At 40.4% G+C, this 25,240-nt stretch overlaps 1 protein-coding gene across 3 annotated transcripts in view; it reads right to left on the bottom strand.

The window, feature by feature from the left end:
- Positions 1-453: 453 nt before the first annotated feature.
- tfb2m (transcription factor B2, mitochondrial) overlaps positions 454-25,240 on the bottom strand; it is a 28,203-nt gene continuing 3,416 nt past the window's right edge. For 2 of the 3 annotated variants that reach the window (XM_072264815.1, XM_072264816.1), the window contains exons 2-9: positions 20,565-20,997; positions 20,394-20,485; positions 17,810-17,963; positions 16,428-16,576; positions 16,253-16,342; positions 16,006-16,065; positions 4,474-4,622; positions 454-2,845 (exon numbers count right to left, since the gene is read on the bottom strand). In XM_072264815.1, the coding sequence (XP_072120916.1) occupies positions 2,653-2,845; positions 4,474-4,622; positions 16,006-16,065; positions 16,253-16,342; positions 16,428-16,576; positions 17,810-17,963; positions 20,394-20,485; positions 20,565-20,985 (1,308 nt within the window). In that variant the 5' untranslated portion in view covers positions 20,986-20,997 and the 3' untranslated portion in view covers positions 454-2,652. The remainder of the gene's footprint in view (positions 2,846-4,473; positions 4,623-16,005; positions 16,066-16,252; positions 16,343-16,427; positions 16,577-17,809; positions 17,964-20,393; positions 20,486-20,564; positions 20,998-25,240) is intronic. The other variant, XM_072264817.1, reaches the window with a different exon arrangement.

Genomic DNA, 25,240 nt, shown 5'->3' with positions numbered 1-25,240 from the left:
TAAAAGATAGATAGATAGATAGATAGACAGATAGATAGATAAATAAATAAATAAAAAAAAGAAAGGATAAAATAAGCAGATTTAGAATGAAGGCAACCTCTTTCAAATTTGTAGAGTTCATTGAATTTGGAGGATTTTCTCCCACTCATAGTGAATGCCACTCGCTCGAAATAAGGCAACATAAAACAGAAATGAGAAGACATTTCATTATTCAAAAGGGTGACCTATCTTCCACATTTTTTACTTTGGATTGCATTCAAAACAGATGTATAATTCCGGCATATTTAAAGACCAAGGAATATAAGGAAAGGATAGCATAATAGTTTTGAATGGAAGAATAGGCTCAAGGTATGTCCTATTCCTGCACTTATTTCTCAGGTTTTTATCTTATAAGCATCATCTAACAATATCACTATATACAGAGAATAAAAATAAAAAGCCAAAACCCCAATGAAAAATCTCAACGTTTTTACTTGGTGTACAATATTCATGCCAAACTTTACTTTTCCACCGCTGTTACCTGTACATAACTGTAGCTAGAACTGAAGTGGTATTTGCAAGCCAACCCTATCAGGGATAAATGCACTGTTATATATTTACTGATCTGAATCATAAGCCTTCTAAGCGTTTAACCTACAGTGGCCTGCAAAAGTTTGGGCACCCCGGTCAAAATTTCTGTTACTGTGAATCGTTAAGTGAGTAGAAGATGAACTGATTAGCTTGTTAGGGCTATGGTTTGTTCACAGTCATCATTAGGAAAGGCCAGGTTATGCAAATTTCAAAGCTTTATAAATACCTTGACTCCTCAAACCTTGTCCCAACAATCAGCAGCCATGGGCTCCTCTAAGCAGCTGCCTAGCACTCTGAAAATTAAAATAAATGATGCCCACAAAGCAGGAGAAGGCTATAAGAAGATAGCAAAGCGTTTTCAGGTAGCCGTTTCCTCAGTTCGTAATGTAATTAAGAAATGGCAGTTAACAGGAACGGTAGAGGTCAAGTTGAAGTCTGGAAGACCAAGAATACTTTCCAAGAGAACTGCTTGTAGGATTGCTAGAATGGCAAATCAAAACCCCCGTTTGACTGCAAAAGACTTTCAGGAAGATTTAGCAGACTCTGGAGTGATGGTGCACTGTTCTACCCTGCAGCGACACCTACACAAATATGACCCTCATGAAAGAGTCATCAGAAGAAAACCTTTTCTGTGTCCTCACCACAAAATTCAGCATCAGAAGTTTGCAAAGGAACACCTAAACAAGCCTGATGCATTTTGGAAACAAGTCCTGCGGACTGATGAAGTTAAAATAGAACTTTCTGGCTACAATGAGCCAAGATATGTTTGGAGAAAAAAGGGTGCAGAATTTCATGAAAAGAACACCTCTCCAACTGTTAAGCACAGGGGTGGATCGATCATGCTTTGGGCTTGTGTTGCAGCCAGTGGCACAGGGAACATTTCACTGGTAGAGGGAAGAATGAATTCAATTTTTTACCAGGAAATTCTGGAAGCAAACATCACACATCAGTAAAAAAGCTGAAGATGAAAAGAGGACGGCTTCTACAACAGGATAATGATCCTAAACACACCTCAAATTCCACAATGGACTACCTCAAGAGGAGCAAGCTGAAGGTTTTGCCATGGCCCTCACAGTACCCCGACCTAAAGTCTGTGGATAGACCTCAAAAGAGCAGTGCATGCAAGACGGCCCAAGAATCTCTCAGAACTAGAAGCCTTTTACAAGGAAGAATGGACGAAAGTCCCCCAAACAAGAATTGAAAGACCCTTAGCTGGCTACAGAAAGCATTTACAAGCTATGATACTTGCCAAAGGGGGTGTTACTAAGTACTGACCATGCAGGGTGCCCAAACTTTTGCTTCGGGCCCTTTTCCTTTTTTGTTATTTTGAAACTGTAAAAGATGGAAATAAAAAAGTAATCTTGCTTAAAATATTGAAGAAATGTGTCATCTTTAACTTTATGCCTTTTGGAAATCAGGTCATCTTTTACACGCTTAGCTATTCACAGTAACAGAAGTTTTGACCAGGGGTGCCCAAACTTTTGCATGAAAGAATAATCTAGTACCTTCAATTTATTTTTGCTCCTGAAGCACTTGACCTTTTATTGAGAGTTGCAATTCATCACAACAATACCCTTAACCAAATTCTGAAGAGATATAATTTAAACATCTGGTGAGCCAAAAGAATTCAAGTGGAAGTTACATTATGCAAGTTATACATATCAAATAAAAAATTCACTTGAATAAAATGTCTCCACATTTGAATATATTAAATTATATATTAATATATAATTAATATATCAGTATTTGAATTTACCCAGACTCCCTGCTGTGTCCAATCCCATGTCAACCACATTCTCACAGAACTTTAAAATATGGCCATTTTGAGTTCAACAGTTTACACCCAGGCCCCCAAGACAAATGAGGAAATGCTGAATACAGCATATAACATGGCTTACAACAGAGTGAAACCAATTTAAGATTTCACTGACAGGTGCAATGAAATAGAACTATATCATACTTCATTCAAGTGATACATAGAGGTATTCAGTGTCTTGGATGTGATTGCCAATGGGCAGTTGCATGCATTACTACATAAAACTCTCCTGTTTCTGACAGTCCAATTTCTTTGAAGGTTTACATTTAGATGTGTGACACAGTTGAATGCATATTCTCCAAAACTTCGCCATATAACCAACTGTGAACAAAATCCTGAGAGTGTTTCATTGCTTCAAAGAGTCTTTTGTATTCCTCTGGAAACACATTTCCTGTCCATACATCCTCTGGCAAATCTAGTTGTCTCATTAATTTTATTCCTCCTCCAGGACACCAAGACCTATCAAAGATTTAAAAAAAATTGAAGAATGTTTACAAATTAGCATTTGATAAACTATATAAACCCCATTGTGTTGGATATGATAAATAAGGCAATGATAGAAAACTAGTAACATCCCTTCTCAACTTTGAAAAGATACGCCCAACTTTGTTATGTTCTGTTTTCAGAATAAGTTGCGACAATAAAATCATACAACTATAGATAGAAAACTCCACCATGGACGATCCCAAGCCCAGAATTGAAAGGAGGAGGGTTGAGCATGGGGCTAACAACCCAGTCCTATAAAAACCCAGAGCTACAGAAACACCAACAGAAGCTCCAAAGACCTCGTCCCTGGGAGAGGAAGGATCCTCAATGGGCTACACCAGAAGACAACTTGAAAGACTGGCCCAGGATAGAGAAATCTGAAACCCTGCCAGCTGCACCAATTCCTCAGCCAAACCATCCAATTCTTACCTTCAAACACAGGAGGCACAGGCAGCAATCCAGGGATTACTACCCTTGAGGTCCTGCTTTTCAGCTTTCTACCTAACTCCCTATATTCTCCCTTCAGGACCTCATCCTTTTTCCTGCCTACATCATTGGCACCAACATGTTCCATGATTTCTGGCTGTTCATTCTCCTCCTTTAGGATGCTGTGGACCTGATCCAAGACATCCCCATACCCTGGCACCTGGAGGCAACATAACACTGAAGTGTCTTTTTCACGTCCACAGAATCTCCTGTCTGATTCTCTAACTTGGGAATCCTTATCACTACTGCAATTTTCTTCTTCACCCTTCCCTTCTGAGCCACACTGCCGGATTTAGTGCCAGAGACCTGGTTGCTGTGGCTTTCCCCTGGTAGGTTGCTCTCCCCAACAGTATCCAAAGTGGAATACTTATCATTGAGGGAAATGGCCACAGCACTACTCTGCACTGGCTGCCCATTTCCTTCCCCTTTCCTGACCCATCTACCTACCTCTTGCACACTCAGACAAGACTACCTCCCTGTAGCTCTGAGATATCATCTCCTCATTCTGAAAGGTCATTCAGCTGCAGCTCCAGTTCCCTAACATGGGTTGTAAGGAGCTTCAACTTGATGCACTTTGACTATAAGATATAGGAGAAGAAATAAGCCATTTGGCCCATCGAGCCTGTTTCACCATTTCATCATGGCTGAAAAATTTTCCGTCTCAGCCCCAAACTCCTGCCTTCTCCCCGTAAGCCTTCATGCCTTGACTAATCAAGAATCTATCAATCTCTGCCTTAGTTATCAGGCAGCTAAGAGGTCTCCCAGCATTCCCACATCTCACACGAAGAACATCCTTAAACTCATCCTCACTGTACCAGCTATGTACTAAAAGAAAGAAAAACTTGCTTGGAGCCTTTGCCCCTTCTTGCATAAGCTTCTTGAACCAAAGCCTGACGACTCTAACAATGCCCCACTAACACAATGACCACTCTACTTATACTGTATCTCGCTTTTAAAAAAATTGGCCTTTGCCATGTGCATAATGGATCATTATGACTGAAGCCTGGGAGAAAGTCCCAAAAGACCTTGAGCACTTTTTAAACTTTGTACTGCCTCTCCCATGAGTGAGTGCCGGTGATGATTGAAGTCTGCTGAAATCCACACTAGATACTTACTCCAATTTGTTAATCAGATTTGTTTTTCGTTTTGTAAGGCACTGCTTCAGCATCAATACCAGTGTGGTTGAATTGAATGTTGTTAAAGTCTCATTGAACAAGTCTTTGCGGGGTGTCAGTCGTACGAGACACAGATGGTCATCTGGCATCTGCTCAAAAGATATAGGTAATTTTAAGCTTAATTTTTAAAAATATTCATAAAAACAGATACTCTGAAGTTATAAAATCACCTAGAACATGAAAGAATTGTATTCTACTGAGCCTTCTATTTTTAACCTACAAAAAAAAAAACTTGTCTCACATAAACTTGCATCTTTCAAACAGAAAAAGTATTAAGGAGATGATAAATGTTTCGGAAATCCAAATAATGTTGGCAATGAAAAGGGCGGCACTGCTTCACAGCAGTTATTTGTAGAAATGATCTAATTCCCAGTCCCACACATTCTCCCCATGATAATGTGGATTCCCTCTGGGTACTCTGGTTTCGTCCTTCACCACGAAGACTGGTTGGTAGGCAGACTGGTCGCTTAGATTAAGAGCAAGTGGTTGGTAGGAGAAGTATTCAATAGGCGTGAAACAAATTGGTTACAGGAATTGTCATGATGGTATTGCTCCAGAACTGCCATGACCTCGATGTGTCGAATGGCCTTCCCCTTTGAGAGATATAAATAAAGATGATGCAAAACTTTAATCTTCTGAAAAATTATTCAGGTAGAAATTAAACAATTAGGCACAATTGAACAGTGTTTGTGAAAAGTAAACCCACAGAATACCACATATACATTATGATGAGAAAAAGCAGTCTGAACAACAATGGGCTCATATAGTCACTGATTCTTTTTTTAACAAATATGTAGGGGCATTTATTAGTTCTAAGCAAATTTATTATCCAAGTACAGACATGTCACCATATACAACCCTGAGATTCATTTTATTGCATGCATACACAGTAGATTCAAGAAACACAATAGAATCAATCAACAGGATGGACAAACAACCAATGCGCAAAACACAACAGATTGTGCAAACACAAAAGAAAAGGTAGTAATATTAAATAATATGCAATAAATATCAAAAACATGAGATGAAGAGTCCTGGAAAGTGAGTCCATAAGTTGTGAGAACAGTTTAGTGATGGGGCGAGTGAAATTATCCCATCTGGTTCAAGTGCTTGATGGCTGAGACATCCTGATTCTGGTGGTGGGGCCCTGAGTCTCCTGTACCTTCTTCCTAATGGCAACAGCAAGAAGAGAGAATGGCTTGGCTGGTGGGGGTCCTTGATGATGGATGCTGCATTCCTAGGACAACGCGCCTTATAGATGTGTTCAATGGTGGGGAATGCTTCCCTGTGAATGACTGGGCTGTATCCACTACTCTTTGTAGGATTTTACAATCAAGGGCATTGGTGATTCCATACCATGCTGTGATGTGAACCTTCGCAAACTCCTGAAGAAGTAGAAACGCTGCTGTGCTTTCTTCATATTGGCACTAATGTGCTGGGCCCAGAACAGATCCTCTGAAATGACCACACTGAGGAATTTAAAGTTGCTGACCCTCTCCATCTCTGATCCCCCAATGAGGACTAGCTCATGGACCTCTGGTTTCTTCCTCCTGAAATCAATAGTCAGTTCCTTGGTCTTGCTGATATTGAGTGAGTGTGAGATTGTTGTTGTTGCACCACTCAGCTAGATTTTCAATCTCCTTCCTATATACTGATTCGTCACCACCTTTGATTCGGCCAACCACTGGTGTCATCAGCAAAATTAAACCTGGAATTGAACTGTGCTTAGCCACACAGTCATAAGTATAAAATAGGTATTACAGTTTGGGGAGTCAGGGTTCGGAGTCCAATTCCACATCCTCTGTAAGGATTTTGTACGTCCTCCCCGTGAACACGGTGTTTCCTCCCTTAGTCCACAGATGTACTGATAGTTGGTTAATTGGTCACTGTAAATTGTCCTGTGATTTGCCTAGGGTTAAATCGGTGTGTTGCTGGGTGGTGGGACTGTTTCACACTTTAATTCTAAATAATAAGTAAACTGAGTAGAACAGAGGGGCTAAGCACACAGTCCTGTGGTGCACCTGTGCTGATGTATTGTCGCAGAGCTGCTGTTGCCAATCCAAACTGAATGGGATCTGTAAGCGATGGAATAAAATATCCATTTGCACAAGGAGGTATTGAGGGCAAAACCTTGAAGCTTATTGATTAATTTTGAGGGGATGATAGTATTGAATGCCAAGATCTAGTCAATAAAGAGCATCCTGATGTATGCATCTTCTCTGTCCAGATGTTCCAGGGTTGAGTGAAGAACCAATGAAATGGCATCTGCTGTGAACCTGTTGTGAAGGCTGAGAAGATCTGAGTCGCTTCTCAGGCAGGAGTTGATATGTTTTCATCATCAACCTCTCCAAGTACTTACACCTCTGTAGATGCAAGTGCTACTGGACCATAGTCATTGAGGCAGCTCACCACACTCTTCTTAGACACCAGTATAATTGAAGTCTGCTTGAAGCAGGTAGGTACCTCAGACTGCCGAGAAGTTAAAAACAGCGGTGAACACTCCAGCCAATTGATCAACACCACTGTTACGTACTTGGCCAGGTACCCTATCGGAGCCAGATGCTTTCATGGGTTCACCCTCCTGACTCAAAGGATGCTCGCACATTAGACTCAGGGACTGGAATCACGGGGTCACCAGGGCTATGGGAGTTTGTGAAGGTTCCTCTGTTTTAAAACAGAAAATCTACAGCACATTACAGGCCCTTCAGCCCATGATGTTGTGCCGACCATGTAACCTACTCAAGAAGCTGCATAGAATTTCCCTACTGCTTTACCCTCTATTTTTCTAAGCTCCATGTACCCATCTAAGAGTCTCTTATAAGACCCTATTGTATCCGTGTCCACCACATTTGCTGACAGTGCATTCCACACACCCATTACTGTCTGTGTGAAAAACATCTCTGACATCCCCCTTGTACCTACATCCAAGCACCTTAAACTATGCCCCCTTGTGTTAGCCATTTCAGCCCTGGGAAAAAGCCTCTGGCTATCCACACAATCAGTGCCTCTCATCATCTTATATACCTCTATCAGGTCACTTCTCACCCTCAGTTGCTCCAAGGAGAAAAGGCCAAGTTCACTCAACCTATAAGGCATGCTCTCTAATCCAGGTAACATCCTTGTAAATCTCCTCTGCACTTTCTCTACAGTATCCACATCCTTCCTGTAATGAGGTGACCTGAACTAAACACAGTACTCCAAGTGGGGCCTAACTAAGGTCTTATATAGCTGTAACATTATCTCACGGCTCTTGAACTCAGTCCCACGATTGATGATGACCAACATACCATACAGCTTCTTAACAACACTGTCAACCTGTGTAGTAGCTTTGATCATGGGCTCCAAGATTTAGGTGATCCTCCACACTGCCAGGAGTTTTACCATTAATTTTATATCTTGTCTTCAAATTTGACCAACCAAAATGGACCACTTCAAACTTATCTGGGTTGAACTTCAATCTGCCACTCCTCAGCCCAGTTCTGCATCCTATTGATGTCCCGCTGTAATCTCTGACAACCCTCCAAACTATCTACAACACCCTGACTTTTGTGTCATCAGCAACTTACTAACCCACCCTTTAACTTCTTCATCCAGGTCATTTATAAAAATCACTAAAAGGAGTCGTCCCAGAACAGATCCCTGTGGGACACCACTGGTCACCGTCCTCCATGCAGAATACGAACCATCCACAACCACCCTTTGCCTTCTGTGGTCAAGCCAATTCTGGATCCACAAATCAAGGTCTCCTTGGAATCCTTGCCTCATTACTTTCTGAATGAGCCTCACATGGGGAACCTTATCAAATGCCTTACTGAGATCCATATACGCTACATCCACTGTTCTACGTTTGTACCTTCGTCAATGTGTTTTGTTACATTCTCAAAGAATTCAATTAAGTTCATAGAAACATAGAAAACCGACAGCACGATACAGGCCCTTCGGCCCATAATGCTGTGCCGAACATGTACTTACTCCTACCATCAGGTAGGAGGTACAGAAGCCCAAAGGCACACACTCAGCAATTCAGGAACAGTTTCTTTCCCTCTGCCATCCGATTCCTGAATGGACATTGAATCTTGGATACTACCTCACATTATTTTTAATATACAGTATTTCTGTTTTTGCACGTTTTTTAAATCTATTCAATGTACGTAATTGACTTACTTGTTTATTTATTATTTTTATTTTATTTATTATTTTTTTTCTCTGCTAGATTATGCATTGCATTGAACTGCTGCTGCTAAGTTAACAAGTTTCACATCACATGCCGGTGATAATAAACCTGATTCTGATTCTGAAATTAGTTAGGGTTACTCATAGCCCTTTATTTTTCTAAGCTCCATGTATCTATCCAGGATTCTCTTAAAAGACCTTATCGTATCTGCCTCCACCACCATTGTCGGCAGCCCATTCCACGCAGTCACCACTCTCTGCGTAAAAAACTTACCCCTGACATCTCCTCTGTACCTACCTCCAAGCACCTTAAAATTGTGCCCTCTCGTGTTAGCCATCACAGCCCTGGGAAAAAGCTTCTGACTATCCACATGTTCAATGCCTCTCATCATCTTATACACCTCTGTCAGGTCACCTCTCATCCTCCGATGCTCCAAGGAGAAAAGACCGAGTTCACTCAACCAATTCTCATAAGGGATGCTCCCCAATTCAGGCAACATCCATGTAAATCTCCTCTGCATCCTTTCTATAGTGACCAGAACTGAGCGCAGTACTTCAAGTGGGGTTTGTCCAGGGTCCAAGTTCATAAGGCATGACCTGCCCTTGACAAAGCAATGCTGACTGTCCCTAATCAGATTATGTCTCTCCAAATGCTCATAAATCCTGCCTCTCAGGGTCTTCTCCAACAACTTGCTCACCACTGAAGTCAGGCTCACTGGTCTATAATTTCTTGGGTTATCTCTACTCCCTTTCTTGAACAAGGGAACAACATCTGAAACCTTCCAATCCTCTGGTACTTCTCCCGTCCTTATTGATGATGCAAAGATTATCGCTAGAGGCTTAGCAATATACCCCACTTCCCACAGTAGCCTGCGGTATATCTCATCCGGTCCCAGCAACTTATCTAACTTAATACCTTTCAACAGCTCCAGTACAACCTCTTTCTTAATGTTTATATGCTCAAGTATTTCAGTCCGCTGTAAGTCATCCCTACAATCGCCAAGGTCCTTTTCACTGGTTAATACTATAGCAAAGTATTCATTAAGTACCTCCGCTACCTCCTCCGGCTCGATGCACGTTTGCACTCTCACTGCTATTGGTCCTCTTGTTACATGGCTCATCCTCTTGCTCCTCACATACTTGTAGAATGCTTGGGGGTTTTCCTTAATCCTGCTCGGCAAGGCCTTTCATGGCCCTTTCTAACTCTAATTTCATTCTTGAGCTCCTTCCTGGCACCCTTGTAATTTTCTAGAGCTCAAACAGTACCTAGTTTCTTGAACCTTTTGTAAGCTTTTCTTTTCTTCTTAACTAGATTTTCTACATCCTTTGTACACCATGGTTCTTTTACCCTACCATCCTTTCCCTGCCTCAATGGAATATACCTATGCAGAACTCCATGCAAATGTTCCCTGAACATTTTAAGTATATAAAGGGTAAAATAGAGTTGAGGGTAGACATAGGACCAATAGAAAATGACGCTGGAGATATTGTAATGAGAGACACAGAGATGGAAGAGGAACTGAAAGCGTACTTTGTGTCAGGCTTCACAGTGGAAGATGTTTGCAGTATACTGAACATTCAAGCATGTCAGGGAGGTGAAGTTTGTGCAGTGAAAATTACGACTGAGAAGGTGCTCAGGAAGCTTAATGGTCTGAAGGTGGATAAATCTGAACCTGATGTTATGCTCCCTCGGGTTCTGAAGGAAGTAGCTGGAGAGATTGTGGAGGCATTAATGATCTTTCAAGAATTGATCAATTCTGGCATTGTACCAGATGAATGGAAAATTGCAAATTTAAGAAGGGTGGGAGGCAGCAGAAAGGAAACTATAGACCTGTTAGCCTAAACACAAAATACCCTGCAGATGCTGGGGTCAAAGCAACACTCACAACACGCTGGAGGAACTCAGCAGGTTGGGCAGCATCCATGGAAACGATCAGTCAACGTTTCAGGCTGGAACCCTTCGTCAGGACTGAAGAGGGAGGGGGCAGGGGCCCTATAAAGAAGGTGGGGGGAGGGTGGGAAGGAGAAGGCTGGTAGGTTCCAGGTGAAAGACCAATAAGGGGAAAGATAAAGGGGTGGGGGAGGGGAAGCAGGGAGGGGATAGGCAGGAAAGGTGAAGAAGGAATGGGGAAAGCACAATATTGAATTCTCCAACTTCCAGTAATTCCCTCCCCCTCCCTTCCCCTATCCCAATTTCACTGTGCCCCCTCCCCCAGCTGCCCACTACCTTCTTCATGATTCTGCCTCCTTCTACTATCCATTGTGCTTTCCCCTATTCCTTCTTCACCTTTCCTGCCTATCCCCTCCCTGCTTCCCTTCCCCCACCCCTTTATCTTTCACCTGGAACCTACCAGTCTTCTCCTTCCCACCTTCGTTATAGGGCCTCTGCCCCTTCTCTCTTCAGTCCTGATGAAGGGTTCTGGCCCGAAATGTTGACTGATCGTTTCCACGGATGCTGCTAGACCTGTTAGCCTGACGTCAGTGGTTGGGAAGTTGTTGGAATCAATTGTTAACGATGAGATTACACAGTACCTGGAGGCACATGACAAGATAGGCCAAAGCCAGCATGGTTTCGTGAAAGGAAAATCCTGCCTGACTAACCTGCTGCAATTTTTTGAGGAAATTACAACCAGTGTACACAAAGGAGATGCAGTGGATGTGGTGTACTTGGATTTTCAGAAGGCCTTTGACAAGGTGCTGCACATGAGGCTGCTTAGCAAGATAAGATCCCACAGAATGACATGGGATTTACAAGCATGGATGGAGCATTGGCTGATCGGCAGAAAACGGAGATTGGGAATAAAGGGATCTTATTCTGGCTGGCTGCCAGTTACCAGTGGAGTTCCACAGGGGTTGTTGTTGGGATTGCTGCTTTTTATGATGTATGTCAATGATTTGGTCCATGGGATTAATGGATTTGTGGCTAAATTTGCCGATGATAGAAAGATAGGTGGAGGAGCGGGTAGTGTTGAAGAAACAGAGAGCCTGCAGAGAGAATTAGATAGTTTAGGGGAATGGGCAAAGAAGTGGCAAATGAAATACAATGTTGGAAAGTGTATGGTCATGAACTTTGGTGGACGAAATAAACGGGCAGGCTATTACTTAGATGGGGACAGAATTCAAAATGCAGAGATGCAAAGAGACTTGGGTGTCCTTGGGCAGGATACCCTAAAGCTTAACCTCCAGGTTGAGTCAGTGGTGAAGAAGGCAAATGCAATGCTGGCATTCATTTCTAGAGGTATAGAATATAACAGCAGGAATGTGATGTTGAGGCTCTATAAGACACTTGTGAGACCACACTTGGAGTATTGTGTGCAGTTTTGGGCTCCTTATTTTAGAAAGGATATACTAAGATTGGAGAGGGTTCAGAGAAGATTCACGAGAATGATTCCAGGAATGACAGGGTTACCGTATGAGGAAAGTCTGGCAGCTTTTGGGGTGTATTCCCTGGAGTTCAGGAGAATGGGGGGGGAGGTCTCATAAAAATATTCCGAATGTTAAAAGGCCCGAACAGGTTAGATATGGCAAAGTTATTTCTCATGGTTGGGGAGTCTAGGGCAAGAGGGCATGACTTCAGGATTTAAGGACGTCCATTTAGAATAGAGATATGGAGAAATTACTTTAGTCAGAGGGTGGTAAATCTGTGGAATTTGTTGCCACGAGCGGCTGTGGAGGCCAAGTCATTGGGTGCATTTATGGCAGAGATAGATAGGTTCTTGATTAGCTAAGGCATCAAAGGGTACGGGGAAATGGCAGGGGAGTGGGGATGACTGGAAGAATTGGATCAGCCCTTGATTGAATAGCAGAGCAGACTCAATGGGCGAAATGGTCTATTTCTGCTCCTATATCTTATGGTCTTATGTGCCACATTTCTGCCATGCATTTCCTTGAAAACATCTGCTCCCAATTTATGTTCCCAAGTTCCTGCTTAAAAGCATCAGATTTCCCCCTACCCCAATTAAATATTTTCCCAAATTTTCTGCTCCTATTGCTCTCCAGCACTATGGTAAAGGAGATAGAGTTGTGATCACTACCTCCAAAATGCTCTCCCACCAAGAGATCTGACACCTGACCAGATTAATTTCCCAATACCAGATCAAGTACAGCCTCTGCTCTAGCTGGCTTATCTGCATATTGCATCAGGAAACCTTCCTGAACACATCGAACAAACTCCACCCCATGTAAACCCCTTGTTCTAAGGAGATACCAGTCATATTAGGCAAGTTGAAAACAACCCTATTATTATTGCAGCATTCCAGCATCTGCCTCATTTGCTCCTCGATGTCTCTATAACTATTGGGGGTGGGGGGGGGGTCTGTAAAAAATACCCACTGGAGTTATTTCTCCCTTCCTGTTTCTGACTTCCACCCACAATGACTCAGTAGACATTTCATGACTTCCTCCTTTTCTGCAGCTGTGATACTATCCCTGATCAGCAGTGCCACTCTCCCCTCCTCTTTTGTCTTCCTCCCTGTCCTTTTTGAAACATATAAAGCCCGGCACATTCAGCAGCAATTCCTGCCCAAGTCATCCAAGTCTTTGTAATGGCCACAACATCATAGTTGCATGTATTGCTCCACACTCTAAGTTTATCTGTCTTGTTCATGATACTCCTTGCATCAAAGTAGATGCACCTCAAACCATCTGGCTGAGTGCTTCTTTACTCTATCATCTATCCATCCTTCCTCATAAACTTCCTACAAGCTGTCATTATTTGTGCACCAACTGCAACATCTCTGCCTCTTCACTTCCGTTCCCGACCCCTGCAAATCTAGTTTAAACCCTCCCAATAGCATTAGCAAACCTCCCTCCCAGGATATTCATTCCCCTCGCTTCTGATGGTCAAAGTGAGCATAGATGTCATTCAGCTCATCTGGGAATGAAGTGCTACTGTCACCTATGTCACTTGGCTGCATTTTGTAAGAGGTAATAACATTCAAGCCTGCCACAGCTGTTCAGCATCCTTCAGTGATTCAAGTTTGGTCCCGAAATGCCACTTTGCATGTGAGATGGCTTTCCTGAAATAGTACCTGGACCTCATGTATTTTATTTGGTGTCAGACCTGAATGCCATTGATCTGGCCCTCAGCAGACTGTAGATCTCATGTTTCATCTGGGGCTTCTGGTTGGGAAAGACTCTGAATAATTTTGTGGGGATACATTTGTCTATGGCTGTTTTAATGAAGTCTGTGACAACTGTGGTGTATTCATACAGATCTGCTGATGAGTTCTTGAAGATGACCCAGTCCACTGACTGGAAACGATCCCGCAGCTGTTCCTCTGCCTCCGGCAACCACCTCTTTGCTATTCTTATCTCTGGAGCCGTGCTCTTTAGCCTCTGCCTGTACGCAGGTAGAAGGACGCCAAGTAATCAGGTTCCTGAAATATAGTCTATGCACGTTTATAGTCTGTGCCTGAGGGTACAGTTTCAAGGTGCTTGGAAGAAGGTACAGAGGAGATGTCAGGGGTAGGTTTTTTTTTTTTTTTTTTTTTTTACACAGAGAGTGGTGAGTACGTGGAATGGGCTGCTGGTGACGGTGGTGGAGGTGGATACAATAGGGTCTTTTAAGAGACACCCAGATAGGTACATGGAGCTTAGAAAAATAGAGGGCTATGGGTAACCCGAGCTAATTTCTAAAGTAAGTACGTGTTTGGCACAGCATTGTGGCCGAAGGGCCTGTATGTTTCTCTATGCTTCTATGGAACAGTAAGAATTCTTAATTGAAGTTTAGCAGTGGTCTGGTGTGTTGCTGCTACAGGTTATATGTTGATAATTGGGCAGAGATTTCTTCAAACAAGCCTTATTGAAGTACCCCAACTATGATTTGGAAGGCATCAGAGTAGGCTGTTCATTTGCTGATAGTAGCATTCAGTATCTCAAGTGTCTCCAAAACGTCGGTCTTTGGGGATATGCAAACTGTGGTCAGGATCACGGAGGAGAACTCTCTTGGAAAATGGTCGGCACGTAATCATTAAGTGTTCCAGGAGAACAACAATGTGACAAGACCACTGCATCCAACCACCACAAAGAGTTCATCATGAAACACAGACCCCTATCCTTTGCATTCTCTGAATCAGCAGTCCAGTCCTTCCTATGTATAGCGTTCAGGTCTTACCGATGTATCCAGAGTGAGCTATAACTCCATGGAACAGGTAGCAACTCAACATTTGCTAACAAGATGCTGCGTAGAAGATGTTTCGTTCCCCTGTGTTTCAATCTAGCTTGTAGTCCTCCCCTCCTCCATCTCTTTTGGCAATGGCAATATACCTTCAGCTGCTTAAAGATGCCATACCTACATGCTTAAGAATAAGTCTGCTAAGTCCTTCAGAAGATTGTGAAATCGGTAATTCTTTAAGATGGTTAACTTATTTCAACTGATTTATTTACAAATTGAAGAATGAAAGTTAACAAGCTAAGAAATGGAAATAAGCTGTGCAATCTCCTGTTTGTTCTGCCAGGGCTAAACTAATTTTATAATTAACAGGGATAGTGTCCAAAATGCATACTCAAAAATTTTGTTGGCAAGCAGTATGCAATGCCACCTCTCAACTCTTTAAACTCCACCAATAATAAAGATATATGACAATTATCTTTGTTGCCAAATAAAGCAGCAAATGATTTTTTATAAGCTGAAAGCAATGTGATGTTTCCATCGGAAATGTCTCAAGCCGGCTTGGTGCCAGCTGGATAGTTGTGAGAACACACGTTGTATAATACATTTTGAAATCCTCGCAGACTTGCTGTACACATCAGTATTTGGATGGTAAACAGATAAAATAACAATACTGTTTAGAAATGTTGTTATTTCTCAATTGTATTTTTAAAAGATTAACATTAATAACTTTTGAACAGGTCTTCAAAATGCTTCATTAATTTTAGCATTATACTTTTATTAATAGTAAAACAATGAATAGACATAAATAAGCAAAGCATTAATGCTTCTTTAAAAAAGTTCATGATTACTGTTACTAATTCATTAATCAATGATAACCTCTGGTCAAAGTTACCACAGCATGTGAGAATTTTAAAAAAAAGTTAAAAGATTATCGCCAATTTGGCACACGCTCTCAAAAAGATTCACCACCTATCGACTAAATATTCCATAAACTGGTCAATGATTGCCAGTCTCTCGGGAGAGGAATATCCCCATTTTTCTGAGATTATGATCCTTGAGGAAAAATGGGCTCAACCTTACACCCACCTTCTTAGGATTCTTCCTAATGATTTTGAATAATGAAGGTACAGATGCAATTGAGATAACTTGCACTTCATAACACACAAGATAAAGTAAAAGCTTACCACGCCTCGTTTCACACTTCCACTGTTTTTAAAATTTGTAGTAAAAGATGAACAAGGTTCCTGAGAAAGAAATATTTATTCAGAGATCACGTCAAAGAAGTAAACACTTCACTCAATTTCAATCATGTCTTGTATGGGAAACAAATGAAGATAAAAGCAAAACCAGCATAATGACATCAGAGGAACAAAGTTCATGCAAATCAAAGTCTGCATTTTACTACCATAATATTGAAAAACAGAAACTGACCTTATGTAACAGCTCTATTTCACAAGCTATCTGCCACAATGCAGCAAATGCATCGTAGTGTTTCATGTCGCCAGGCTCTGACGTTATCTTCTACAAATGAAGGAATATTCAATTTCAGCAACAGAATATGAAGCACAAGATTTGAGTTAACATTTCAAAGAGATCTCTAACATACCATGTACTGTTTCTCACTAATGAACATGTTCATTTCTATTCTTCCATATTGAAAAATTGAAATCCTTTCAAACAAAGCATAAGCAAACTTCCAAAGCAGGCTCCGTTCATTTCTTTGTGGAAAGATTCCAATGACTTTAATTGGAATATCTAGGAAAGAAAATAAGAATGTCTTAGATCAGTCGTTGTTTAAAAAAAGAGAAGTTATGCATTTGTCTGCAGAAGATCAAAATCTACCTATGCCATCCTGATGTAAATTTCCCAAAGGCAGCAGCACATATATATAATGTACCTGCTTTCATTAATCCAGGCAAAGATTTTAAGAATATGGAGATTTTGGTGTATCTGTCTAAAATACTTAGGCCATAACCAAGTACTTTTTGCATAACTAGTCATTGTGATATAGGGAAGGCAAGTAGTGGAGGTAAATTCAATTGTAGTGAAAAAAAAGGGAGCTGGGTAATTGAAAGGAAAATTTGCAAGGCAGCAGAATGATGTGTGGAGAGAGGGATTAGCTGGATTGCCAGTGTGAGCTAGGCTCCCTAATTCAAACTGTTTTGCAGTTCTGCAAACACTCCACAAGCTTCTGTGAGGATAACTGCAAAACATGACTGACATTCTCTGCCTCCACACGCAGGTCACTTTTTCAGTGTCTGATAGGTTTTATTCTTTTCTCAGTGACTTATTCTTTTTAAGTGCATTTTATTTGATTTTGCTTGTCAAGGGGTACAAATAAAGCAATTTCGTTGAAACAAAAGTCCCCAAGGACCAAAATACAGGGTTACCTGGTTAAGTGGTGAGACATCTGGAAGAGATGCATGCAGCTTATTAACAAAATACTATTTTTAATTTTCAAATCCAAATCCACTAACTGTTGAGTATTCCTATTATTAACATGGTACCAAAATATATTAACTCTTTTCCTTAGTCAATCAAGTAATTTTAAGTGCACTTGCTATTCTAGCCTTGAAAAAGCAACAACTGATCCAGAGAAAGCAACTTCTGTGAGGTTGACTGAGAGAATGTGCAAACAAAGACTGCAAACCTTGAGGAATAAAATAGTAGTCAGGGCAGAAGATAACTCTCTGGTTCACCTTTGATAGAATGCCTTTCAGAGAGCAAAAAGAAAGGGGGATGAGCTATAACATAAAATAGTACAACACAGGAACAGGCCTTTCGGCCTATGATGCTATGCCAAACTAAACTATTCGAAAACTTTCACCTTCTATTTCCAATTACCCATTTCTATGAATCAAATTTAAGAGAACAGCTGGAGTTCTGTACAATTCTTTGGAAAACAAATATTGTTTAATCAGATTCAAATGGTCAAAATCATTATTCAACTGATGTAACCGAAACAGAAAGTGATTAACAGGTTGTCACCTGCAGTCCAAGCAACCTCTGGTATTCCCAGGTTATTGAAGAGTTTCTCAGAAAACATGGCAGGAGGTTTCATAGTGCCACGGCCTATTGGATCCAGCTTGAAGAAGTCACAGTGCACCACTTCCAACTGTTCATTCACATGTTTTCCTAAAGACTAATTTTAAAAAATGCAATAGGTTAATATATTTTACAAAAAGCCCATTTTATAGCAACAATCGATGTTCTCTATTGGTGAAGAAATGTGAAATTATACTTACTTTGACCAAATTAGTTTAATTTTTAAGCAAACTCAGTGATAGGTACATACATTTATCTTCTGATTATGGGGTAGTTTCCTGAAAGCTCTCTTATCCACATTCCTCAATTTTGTATCCCTCAATCATGCCTGCCTTGTCCTGCTCTGCCCCAAGGAGAACAGACCTTCCTTTTCTAGTCTCACCTCATAACTGAAACGCTCTGTCCCAAACAATATGCCAATGAATCTCCTCTGCACCCACTCCAGAACCTTCCTGATAGTCTGGTAACTAGAAATGCAAGCAGTACTCAAGCTGAGGTCTGACTGAGGTGTACAAGCTGGAGCATCACCTCGCAACTTCTGTTTACATTGCTCCAACTAATGAAGGCTGGTATCTTACATACCTTCCTAGAAATACTATCTGTCTATTTTGTCACATTTGAGAATCTATTACTGTTCCTCAATGATCCCCAAGACCCCTAAATTCATGGTAGGTGCCCTAGCCTCATTGGTGCTCCCAAAATGAATGACTTTGCATTTGCCTCCTTACAACCCCTCACAATCTCTGCTCTGTGACTCTCCCACCATAAAGCTATCTTCCACGCTATCAACAACTCTGCCAATCTATGTGTACTTACTGATCTTGACATTCATGTATATTATAAAAAGCATGGGTCCCAAAATCAAGTCAGAGGCCTCCAATCACAAAAAAAAGCAAATCTCCACTATGACCCTCCATCTCCCATTGCCAAGCAAATTTTGGATCTAGTTTGCTAACTCACTCTGCCTCCCAAAAGTCCAAACCTTTTGAATCAGTCTCCCAAGTAGACCTTGTTACACATCTTACTAAAGACCATGTAAACTGTATCTACTACTTTTTCTTCACTGATACAGACTATTAACTCTTCAAAAGAATAAAATGAAACTGGTCAGACAGGATCTGCCTTTGACAAAACCATGCTGGATATCCCTGATTAGTCTCGGCCTTTCCAAGTGATCAGTAATCCTCTGCTACAGAGTGCTTTTTCATTGAGATACAGCGCAGAATAGGCCCTTCGAGACGCACTGCCCAGCAACCCCCCAATTTAACCCTAGCTTAATCAGAGGACAACTTACAATGACCAATTAACCTAACAACCGGTACGCCTTTGGACTGTGGGAGGAAGCTGGAGCATCCGGAGGAAACCCACGCAGTCACAAGGAGAATGTACAACTCCTTACAGGCAGCGGTGGGAATTAAACCTGGATTCCGGTACTGTAAAGCGCTGTGCTAACCACTACACTACCATGCCGCCCAGATAGTCAGACAATATCTTAAATACCACTTTCTCCATGACATTTAAGATTGGGGAATAAATGTTGGCTTTATCAGTGAAATTTACAACCAAACAAATTAATAAGTGAAGAGACAATTTTCCTTTGAAAAGAAATTTGCTTCAACATATAACAAGGAATAGCACTTCTGACAACAATAGTCCATAAATACTGCATTATAATAGCCATGGGTCTGCCGCAAGGAGAACAGACCTTCCTTTTCTAGTCTCACCTCATAACTGAAACGCTCTGTCCCAAACAATATGCCAATGAATCTCCTCTGCACCCACTCCAGAACCTTCCTGATAGTCTGGATAGTCTGATATTCTATGGTTTTTTCTAAGCCTGGAGTAACACTGAGAAACTAGAGCAAAGGACAACATGTTCCTGCTGTGAAAAACAAGACAAATGTAACAGCATGACAACTTCAAAATTACATCATTATTATCCCCAACAATATCTGCATGAAAATGTTGAATCTTCCCTTTTGAAACATCAAACAAATAAAAAACTCCAAGAGTAAAAACTAAGTTGCAGTCTCTGTGACGGATAACTTGGATTTTACATTTGGATTTACCATGGTCCAACTGAATGTAGGGAGGCAATGGACTGGTACAACCATTTTACCCCTGTAGACAATAATCAGCATCATCATTTCAGCCTTTATCTTATCACAGGTTTCAAATACTTCAAGCTCTGTCACAACAGAAAGTGTCAGAGACATGTTTGACACCTTGCATAGTGAGGAAGATTCCATGGGGCTTTTGGGTAAGGGAGGGAAGCAAGGGCACTAATTAATTAAAAAAAGAGATGAGACTGAGAGAATATTTTAACAAATGCAGCTGGCTTTAACATCTTACATCCTAGACCAAACTTAACCTTTCATCCTTTTTTGTAAAAGACTGAAGTCAGGACATGGTGCAGTGAGATGGGAGCTCTTTCACTGGACATTTTAAAGTCAATCTGTGTCACACACCTCACTCAAATTATAACGTCCTCAATTTCTTAGCAATAAAAGATGGACTGCAAAAATACCTGTAATGCTGGTATAAAATGCTTATTGCTCTCCAGTGCCACAATCCTCTGCGCTCCACTATTTAGTAATGCACGGGTTAAAACACCAGGCCCTATAGATGCAACAAAACATAAGTAAATCATCATGAGCTGAAGAAATCAAAATACTAAAACAGTTTAGAATGTACGCACCTGGATTGCATTCAAAAATTATCGCATTATTTTCAGAGCCATCATTGCCAATGCATTTCACAATATGATTTGCCAAATCAGGGCTGACAATAAATCTCCTTAACCAATGTCTCTTCTCTGTATTGATTATTATTTTTTGAACTTCCTTGGGATCCATAAAGTCAAACCTGGACAATGGCCTCCACTGATTTTTCCTGAGTACCGAACTAGCAAGTGCTGACAGGCTTCTCTTTGTTCTATCACAATAGGTCGAATATTCTTTAACCTTGTTCAAAGTCTGACGTTCTGGAGCACCACTGCCCAGAAGCCCAGTGTGACACGAAAATAATCTCAATGAATGCTGGACTTGTTGACAGCCACAGGCTCTGCAGGTTGTAGTCTTTAGAATGTAAAACACCGATATGCAGCTTAATGATGCCATAATGCTTTGGATCTGAAAGAAAAAGATATTAAACTCTGAACAGATGAAGTCAAAATCCTGCCAATTATAAATTCTAAAATGATATTACTAATGTAAAGCCAGGATTTTATTCATGATCACGATTGCTCTTCATAGTTGAAAAGTGCTACTTTACACTTAGTCCATTGTATGGACAGCAGCAGCCATTGACTCTAAGTGATCAATGTACATAACCACACTGAATAGGTATACAAACTAAAACACACAAATTGCTGGAGGAACTCAGCAAGTCAGGCAGCATCCATGGAAATGAATAAACAGTGAACATGTTGGGCTGAGACCCTTCTTGGCTCAATACATTGACTGTTTTTTAATTTCTATAGATACTACCTGACCTGTTGAGCTCCCTCAGCATTTTGTGTGTGTTGCTCTGGATTTCCAATATTTGCAGACTTTCTCATGTTTAGATATACAAACTTTTTTTGGGGGGGGGCGGGGGGGGTTGAGGTGATCAAAGTGATACAGTCATATTAAACAAATAGTCAATAAGGACTATTAACTGATGCTGGGTCTCCACCCAAAACATTGACCATCTTGCTGCCTGGTCGACTGAGCTTCCCCAGCTGTTTGTTTTCAATCTCACATTCTCCAGGGTCTAGGTGCGCTCGACGATTGCTCTTCCACTTTCTGTTAAGGCACCACAAGTCCAAATGGCCTCTGAATTTCACTGCTATGACCATCCTGCAAGGTAGAGTGGTCTTCAAGGTCCATATGACTCTCAGGTAGCTTTCTGACCACCTGCCCAATCCTTGTGGTTGTCCTTATGGTTTACAGTGCCTTAGGTCTGCTTTCAAGATCAGAGATCAAAATAGAAAAAAACAAGCCACCTAACAATAAAGTTTGAAACCCACTTTATTGTCATTTATCTATATATACTATCAAACGAGATGTTTCTCTGGACCAGGGTGTAAAGCAGTCTTCTTCTTCAGTTGTCCATCAAATTCCGATGACGACGCCCACTTCTTTAACGGTGAGATCTTTGATAACTATACACTCCTATCCTGGACCCACAAGCTCCATTGCAGGTGGGACATGTATATGTAGTAGTGGTGGCAACCATGGCTGCATTTCTCCTGGCTCTCTTCTGCTGTCTTCTTGTTGCTCTTTCCTTTCTTTTTCAATATTTTTATTAATTTCTTACATAAAAGAATACAGAGTACAGTAGGATATGTAATATATATTGATTACAATATATTGAAATCACAGATGAAATGTAATTACCACATATCCATATAAACTAAATTTAAACAAAATATTGAAAAGAGATAATTTTATTATACAAAAAATCTAAACCCATTACCAGAAAAAACCCAGCTGTTAGGTTAAAAAAAAAGGAAAAAATCCTTAATATATAGTAAAACATATTATTAGCCAACATCTGTAATTAATAGCAAATCAAAGATTTTGAAAATAATTCAAAAAAAAGGTCCCCACAATGTTAAAAAAATCTTGTCTAAGTTCAGAAATTGAATGGCAGATCATCTCTAAATTTAAGGAAGACATAACATCATGTAACCAATGAGTATGAGTAAGTGGAGAGGTATCCTTCCACGTAAGCAACAATGTCCTCCTGACTATAAGGGAAATAAAGGTCAAAATATGCAGATCATGTGTCTCCAAAATAATATCATTTCCTCCAACAATACCAAATAAGGCAGTCAAAGGACTAGGTTTAAAATTTACTTTAAAAAGCACCGAAAAAGTTTGAAATACTTCCTTCTAATATTTTTCAAGACTCGGACAAGTCCAAAACATATGGAAAAACGAAGCTTCTCCATTATTACATCTCTCAGAAAAGGAAGGTATATCTGAATAAAAACGAGACAGCTTATCTTTAGACATATGGGCTTTATGAACCACTTTAAATTGTAGAAAGGAATGACGGGCACATAACAATGAGGTATTAACCAATTTACAAATTTTATTCCAAGTGTCCTCAGAAACTGAAATTTGTAAATCTTGTTCCCAAAGATTTTTAATTTTACCTAAAGGAATAATTCTCATTCCCAACAACATACTGTGATGATATCCTGAGTTATTCATTATGGACTGTACTTTTAAAAAGACAGAGAGAGCGTGCAGCTGTACAGCACAAACAACTTGTTATTGAGAGAGAGAGAGGCGAAGACTACTCAGTTTGTTTGGGATTTCTGCAAGGACACTGCCAGCTTCTGAGTTCCTACAGAGAGAGAAGGGAGGAGCTACTTGATGGACAGCTGGTGTTCAGCGCAGCAGTATTTAAACCAGCGTAATTGCTTATTTCACGGGACACGCAGATACGCTATGGTGTGGTGAAGATACCACTATTCTGTTCAGGTGCCACAAGTGTGGGACTGAGGATCGATTGTGAGGGATCGATCTGTGATTATGAGTGTGTGAAAGAGCAACCCTGTGGAGTCTACCCGTGTGTCTAACCTTTGCCTGGGTTGGTAGACTATCAATTGAAGACGGTGCTCTTAAGTTGGTCAAGTTTGGCTAACTTGGAAGTCTCGGAGGACAATGGGAAGATCGACGGCATCAGCTCACTTGAAAAACTAGACATCTCTCTCTTTCTCTCACTACTCAACTAAATACCATGAACTGAACTGATTTCATTTACCCATCATTGTAAGACTATATCCATTTACCCCTAGGCTTGAAGAAGCTTGGTTTTTATATTTCCACACTTATATATGCATAAACTTTGCTAACCTGTTTGATTTATCCGATTTTAATATTACTGTATTGCATAGTTGCTAATAAATGAGCATTAATTAACAGCAATACCAGACTCCAAAGTGTTTTCCATTTCTGCTGGTTCTTTAACCCGTTACGGGGTATGTAACAATACCATAAATATTAGATATAGATATATTATGGAAGGGTTTCAATTAAAAATAATATCAAGTAAATTTTTATCTGGACTTTTAGGAAATGTATGTACTTGAGAACGCAAAGTCTCTAAATTTGTAAATATTGAAAAAAGTGAGTTCTCGGTAGGCTATACTTAACTGACAGTTGTTCAAATGAAGAGAGACTATCTCCAACAAACAAATCATGAAAACATTTAATACCCAATCTATTCCCCTCTTTAAAAATTACATCAGACATAGAAGGTTTAAAAAAAGTTAGAAAAAATAGGACTGGAAAGTGAAAAACTCAAAAAATTTTCTAAATTGTACCCAAATCCTCAAAGTATCTTTAACTACAAAATTATCAGTTAAATTACTTAAAGATAAAGGAATTGAGGATCCAAGAAGAGAAATGGTAGAAAATGTATTAACAGAGTTAGCTTCTAAAGAAACCCAGACCGGCCAGTATAGTTGTTCTTTCCATCTCCAGAATACGAACCCAGTCCCTACACAGCTGTCATCAAATAGTAGGGTCAGCAGCAACATCCTCCAGGTCCAGGTAAAGCACAGTAGTACACATAACAAACACATAACACACAATAACTTCGGAAAGTAAGAATTAAGTCTACAAATGAATTACACCATAAATAAACAAAGTGCATAAACGTCTGTACTCAACTGACCCCTTCATTCTATATGCCATTATGTTAAAAACATTAACTGAACAACATTTACGCCTTCTAGACCGTCAAATATCTCTTAAATCCAATAAAGTACGTGTATGTTGGTAGGAGAAAGAAAGTTAATGTTTCAAAGGTTCAAAGCACATTTATTACCAAAGAATGTATAAATTATACACCTTGCTTTTTGGTTACTCTTTCAGGTTTGAGTTCCTATAATGGATAAAAAAAATCAAAAATCAGAAACCAGAAATCAGAAATCCTTTTTCTTTCTATAAATGTTACATTTCCAGCATTTGATTTTCACTTGAAAAGTGTAGTTACAATGCTGGTCCTGAAGAAGGGTCTCGGCCAGAAACATTGACTGTTTACTCTTTTCCATAGATGCTGCCTGGCCTGTTGTGTTCCTCCAGCATTTTGTGTGTGTTGCTTACAATGCTTGAATTGTCCCAATCAATCTGCATACATCACGTTCCCACGACACTTTACAATGGGATATCAATAGGATGCAAAACTGGGCTGAGAAGTGGCAGATGGAGTTCAACCCCAATAAGCGTGAGGTGGTTCATTTTGGTAGATCAAATATGATGGCAGAATATAGTATTAATGGTAAGACTCTTGGCAGTGTGGAGAATCAGACAGATCTTGGGGTCCGAGTCCATAGGAGGCTCAAAGCTGCTGCGCAGGTTGACTCTGTGGTTAAGA

This window comes from Mobula birostris, chromosome 8, assembly GCF_030028105.1.
Source record: "Mobula birostris isolate sMobBir1 chromosome 8, sMobBir1.hap1, whole genome shotgun sequence".
NCBI lineage: Eukaryota > Metazoa > Chordata > Chondrichthyes > Myliobatiformes > Myliobatidae > Mobula > Mobula birostris.
This window is presented reverse-complemented; position numbering and strand designations above follow the sequence as displayed.